General features: G+C 43.5%; 1 protein-coding gene across 1 annotated transcript in view; it reads right to left on the bottom strand.

The window, feature by feature from the left end:
- Positions 1-4,123, bottom strand: part of CCBE1 (collagen and calcium binding EGF domains 1) — an 18,791-nt gene extending 14,668 nt beyond the window's left edge. The window contains exons 1-3 of the mRNA XM_031063079.1: positions 4,084-4,123; positions 1,142-1,309; positions 294-431 (exon numbers count right to left, since the gene is read on the bottom strand). Of these exons, the coding sequence (XP_030918939.1) occupies positions 294-431; positions 1,142-1,309; positions 4,084-4,123 (346 nt within the window). The remainder of the gene's footprint in view (positions 1-293; positions 432-1,141; positions 1,310-4,083) is intronic.
- Positions 4,124-5,888: the final 1,765 nt, after the last annotated feature.

Here is a 5,888-nt window from a genome sequence, read left to right as displayed (position 1 = left end):
CAGGAATGACCTAACTGAAGCTGTAATGGTAAATATCATTATTCAGCCATTCTGCCTCCCTAGGTGAAGATGCCTTCCACATCCTCCAGTGTACCTGTGCATTGGAGGAGAGAGTTTGGCAGGGCTGCTCCACAGGTGCTCAGGTGCCCAGAGAACTGCCCGGATACCCCAGGAGCATCTGCTACATCCCAGGTTTGTACCCCCAGCTCCAAGTGTAGCGTTGGGAGCAGTTCCTATTTGTGACAGACCAACCCTTTAGGCATCCAGGGCATTTAATCTGCACTGGCACCTGCCTTTATCTCCTTTGGTGCATGTCCTGCCATCCTCCTCCCGGACGTAGCCTTCGTGACACTCGCACCTGTAGCTGCCCACGGTGTTGACACAGATCTGAGAGCACAGAGTCCCGTTGCTCGTGGCACACTCGTCGATATCTGGAGAGAAGCAGAGATTAAAAATGTCCCATAGCTGGAGGTTTCAGACATCCAACACAATAAAAGACTTCCTTTACAGGTAAAGAGAGATTTTGTGGTTAAACAAACAAGTAATTGGAGCACCACAATTGCAATTGAAGCTGGAGTCTTTGGTCTGGAGCTCTGGGCAAGATGCACTATTAGAATTATTAACATACCTGGCATTTTATCAGTGAACATTGTTTGAAGGTCTTCCTGCATTGAAAAGCTCACAAGCAAAGCTCAATCCTTCAAGCCTTGGCTCCCTGGCAAGGCAACCCATGCAGGGCAGGGCAGGACTAGCCACAGCAGGACCACGTGTAAATGACCAGTTCTGAATTATATACTGGCCATCTGAGTCAAACCCCAAGGATTAGTTTTAGTAATTAGGCCTAGTGATAATGCTTCAATATTCAGTATATGTGGCTCACAACCAGCAGGAGGAATTGAAGGAAAAATGACATCAGCCCAACACTTCAAAGTGTTTGGGTGTGTAAATCTTGTAGGTAATACCTCCTAATAATTTCAGGGGCATCTACATCTCTCAATTCTTAATACAGTTAACTCCCATATTTCTTCTGTGGTAATGTTGAGAATAAGAAAGGTTTCAGGTTTAAACTGACTCCTAGAAGTTTGAAGGGAGCAGGTTAAACCATTAACCAGGGAGGAGCTCAACATGCTCATCTACCCACCCAGGCAGTAAGGCTTCTCTCTGTTCCTGTGCCTCTCCCGATCATAGCGGTATCCAGGATAGCAAGTGCATAAGACTCTCCCAAAATTATCTGTGCACTGCTGTTCGCAGGGAGCTTCAGCACAGACATCGTAGTCTAAGGGAGAGGAAAATGTGGTTAGGAAAAATACTGAAGTCAGTAGATGGATGATACTTAGATTGCAAACATTTCGCCTCTCTGCTAATTAGTATAAAGTTGAGTTACATTGTTTTTAAGGACTGAGGGAACCTAGATATAAAACATTCATGAGACATAAGCAAAGGAATATATTAAAATTGTAATTGCTATTCACAGCTTTACAGCAGTAAGACTATTTCTTAAAGCTGTATTTTAAGCAAGAGTCACTTTTGCATTTGGCAGATTTTAGGAGTTCTTTTCACAGAAATATTAAATTACCTAAAACATTCTTTTAGCTTTCTTCAACAGATCTTTAAGCCTGATAGCAACATTTCCTATGCAGAATACTGTGAAAAACCACAAGGTTAACTGCCAAAGCCTGGCAGAAAGTATATCACAAGGAAAAGTTAATTACATCACATGTTAATTGTTTGAAGCCAGATATAACCCTTCTAGCAAACAGTGCATTGTTACAAACCCATCATCTCTCTTAATAGCTGCAGATCTGGGTATGTCATTGAAATCCCAAAAGACTGAAGTCCCTGTTTGAAACCCAAAGGAGGGAAAATCTGTTTCTAATTTCACTGCTGTGTAGCAGCAGAACTGAAGCCTCAGGCATGGACACCAGAGCACAATGGGGTTTGACCCATATCCCTGTCCTGTCAGGGGCTGGATGTGGCCTCTGGCATGGTGCTGGTGGCAGGGCTGGGGGTGAAGGAAAGCTCCCAGCTATGGGTGTGAGGGTTTTGCAGCACCATGGGGAACATCTGCCAGGAGACCCCAGGACCTCGAGTGGCATCTGGTCTCAAAACCAGCTTGGGCACAGCCTGCCCAAGTCAGGTTTTACACCAAAGCAAAGTGGCAGTTTCTGTGACCATTCCAGAGAACATCATCCTGCAGAGAGCATCCAGGTCGCTGTGACAATCCAGTGAGTGGGCATTGGGGGCCACAGCAGAAATATCTCATCCATGCTCCAGACAAACATGTCCAAACAAAATCTAAGTGGTCCAAGCAAGTTTCCATCAAAGCACGCACTGTGTTTCCATATACATAATTAAAACTCATTATTGACTCACCCTAATGACTAGCAGATACCTCTAGGTATGGTGATTGTTCCAAACAATTAAAATCAGCTAAGAGATGGTAAAGCAAATGAAAACACATTCTCTGTACAAAGTATATAGAGCACATGCCTAGCACTGGTGTTAAAAGTGACAGCATGCCAAAATACAGAAAAGCACAAAATGAGACTTAACAAGACGCTGTATCTCACACCAGAACCCCTTAGAAAAAAATGTACTATTCTAATAGACATACTACTGTAATAGTGCCAAGCATTCTGTTTGTTACCTCCTGAATAACAGGCATCCTTTCTTTCCTTCTTTCTTCCCAAACTGAAGTCTGCCCACAGTGCTGTGGTGGTGAATTGCAATGCTAGAACCCCCTGCAGTAAACAGTGTCCAACAGTGCAGAGCCATGAAAGAAAAAACGTAACTCTTGCTTTCAAACTGTTCAGTCTAGGGGTAATTTGGGCTCTTTAGGTGTTGCTGGGCTGTAAATTTCTATTACACTTGGCACTGCTAAATAGTCCCAGCTTTAAAGCATTGCTGGTATTTTTCCTGGGCATGGTTGCAATTTTTATTTTCCACTGAAACAAAATCAGAGTGAGAACAGGATGGTATGTCCAGCATGGGGGTGAACGTGCTGCTCCTTACCCAGTGTACCCACTCAGGTGTGGGACTTGGCCTGTGCCATGTTCAGCTATTCAGAGCAGAGGTAAAGCAAGCTCTGGCCTCCCTGTGCTTCCATGAATAGATGTGCCCTAACAAAATCAGAAAAAACAATGCCGGAAGGGGCCATCTCCAATCACAAGCAGGAGTAGCTATGCATAAACATTTCCTAGTTTTCCTTTCCCCCAAGGGATGGATATGGCTTGCCTAGTAGTCTGGTCTCAAGATGAAATATCCTTGCAGACAGAAAGCTTTTTACTCATATCTAATCCAAACTCCCCTTATAGACACTTAGGCCCATTATTTTTGTCCTCTTTTCCTCAGCCATAAAGAACAATTTACTTTCCCCCTTGCAGCAAGTTTTCACATACCTAAAAACTCTTATCATGTCTCCCTTCAGCCTCCTTTTTTCTAGACTAAACAATGCCAGTTCTTTTTATCCATCTGTCGCCAAATTTAATGTAACCAGTCTTTGAACGTGTCCACCTCAGCACAGCTCCATCACGTCCATTGCCTCATTCACCTTCACACAAAGCTGCAGAAGGGTCCAGGAAGGACAAATATCCCTGCTGGTGGTCCCACACAGTCAACCCAAATCACACAATGGTTGAAGGCAGGTCTCAGGTCTGGAGCTACATCCCCAGGGCTTTGCTCCCAGGTAACATGACTTCCCTAGAAACAGTTCTCACAACTGACATGAAACTAGGCAAAAGCTGCTGCACCACCTGCGTGTGCTCTGCAGAACTGGAGGCAAAAATCCCCTCCTGTGTTCAAATCCCTCATTTGCCAGCCTAAGAAATGTGGTTTAGGGATGAATCAAAACCATACAATAAGGATCAGGCTGTTCCAGACTTTAGGAAAATGCAAAAGCCAAAGCAGAATAACAAATGTCTCTGTATAAGTTTCAATGAACTCAGAAATGACAATACTGCACGGAAAGTTTACCAAGGAAATTTTTGAAACAACATTACTAAGGAAAGACCACATCTGACTATAATTGGCCTGTAATAGAGTATTTTACTCTGCATTCTTCCACAGCCAGTTCAGGAAACAAACCAGCAATAGGAAGGGTGGTCTCCGAGATAAACTGCTCCATACTGCATCTGTCCCTTCTTCACTCTGACACCATGGGACAGGACCCAAGACTGCACTTGGCTGGAGCAATGAGTCTCCAAAGCAAATAAAAAGGAGATCACACAGGAGAAAAAGGTGAGGAGCTGTTCTTTTTATCCACTTTGTTGAAGAGGTGGAGCAAGAAGAGATGCTATGGAGAGAATCAGACACACAGAAGTAACTGCACTCAATATTTCCTGAGTATCCCTGGTCCTGCAGCTGGAAGCCACAGTGGGAAGGTGAGTACAAAACAGACGAAATGCAGAAACTGGAGGCATAGACTTATACTGTACTACACTGATTTCTGTTCCTTTTCAAGGGCAGATGAAAAATAACAGGACAAAAACCAATAAGGGATGTGGACAAGGCCACAAGCCTTTGGGAAAAGTCTTCTTAAGGAACAGCTGTCCCAGAAGGAGATTGGTGTGTTCCCCAGGCAGCTATAAAAGGGTGGAAAAGGGAGGATCTATACCTCTGTCAAGCTTCCTCCCTGCAGCCACTGCTAAATCATAGAGAAGACAGGCCTGGAACTACTTCTCACAGTTTCAATGTGCCAGTACTGGATTAAAAGGTGCAGATGTGCTCTAATAAACTCACATCTGTAATGCATTTATGTGTCTGTTTGGAGATATGGATTTCATACAGCTACTCTGTCAAGATTATGCCAAAACAATGTGTGAAGAGCCAAGTGATGTCTTGTAACAGAGTAAGTGAAATGAATACTTCAGTGAATCATGTTTCTCGTCCCTACACCAAGGGCCTGAGATTGTCTCGGATGTTAAAGCAGCTGCTGTGGCCTCTGAAGTTCTAGGCAAAATACAGATAAAGCTGAAAAGGGGGAATGGAGAAACAAAGTGAGAGAAGCAGAGAATTGAATCAGGGGCAGAAACTCTCAGGTTACTGAAATGCAGTTAAAAGACAGGATTGGACAAAGCCAGTGGGCACATAATAAAAGCTGCTTTCATAATCACCTAACATCTCAAGAGATGAGAATTAGAAGCCAAAGTAATAAATTGCCATGGCTCTCGTTTTATTTTTGCTTCTATTAATTCTCTTGCTGTATCCATTATATTCAGTGAGTAGCCAGTACATAAAATTCTTTAATCCATAGGAAAGCTGGAGGCCAGAATGTAGAGTCCTGGCTTCTTTCCACCTTGAAAGGATTCAGGAATTCTGCCGCCAATACACACAACTGCCTCTTCCAAGTGTCTGTCTCACACTGGAGCTGTCACCCATATCACACACGCTGAGACAAAACTCACAGCAAAACCATGGGATGAGGAACTATGTGTGAGCACCATTTTCACCCAAACCCTACCCAGCTCCTTCAGGCACAGGGTCATCCAGAGCTGTTTCCCTCTTTTTTTCTCTCTGTCTCCACCCCCATCAGTCCACCAATTGTTTTAGTGTTTCTAGCCAGCAGCAAAGAAGACACAAATTAAAAACAACAAGAGCAACAAACCCACAACAAACCCACAAGGATTACAGTTTGAGTTAGAATCTCTTTTGGCTGGACACTGCAACTCAAAAGCAGCTGATTCTCCAGTATGTGGGTTTGTCACTTTTTTCCCAAAATATCACAGTCACAAACTAGGAAAATTCTCAGACCAAATCAAGGCTTTCCATATATCATCAAATAGAAGAATATGTTGCCATAGAATAACTTTTTAACTTGTTGTAAAAAAAAGGTTTTTGGCATGTCATCTCTGGGCATTTGCTCCTGCCTGGTAGTTCCTGCAGTCCAACAA

Source organism: Geospiza fortis, unplaced genomic scaffold (assembly GCF_000277835.1).
Source record: "Geospiza fortis unplaced genomic scaffold, GeoFor_1.0 scaffold174, whole genome shotgun sequence".
In the NCBI taxonomy this organism is placed as follows: Eukaryota; Metazoa; Chordata; class Aves; order Passeriformes; family Thraupidae; genus Geospiza; species Geospiza fortis.
The sequence above is the reverse complement of the archived record's forward strand: the minus strand, read 5'-3'. Positions and strand labels throughout refer to the sequence as shown.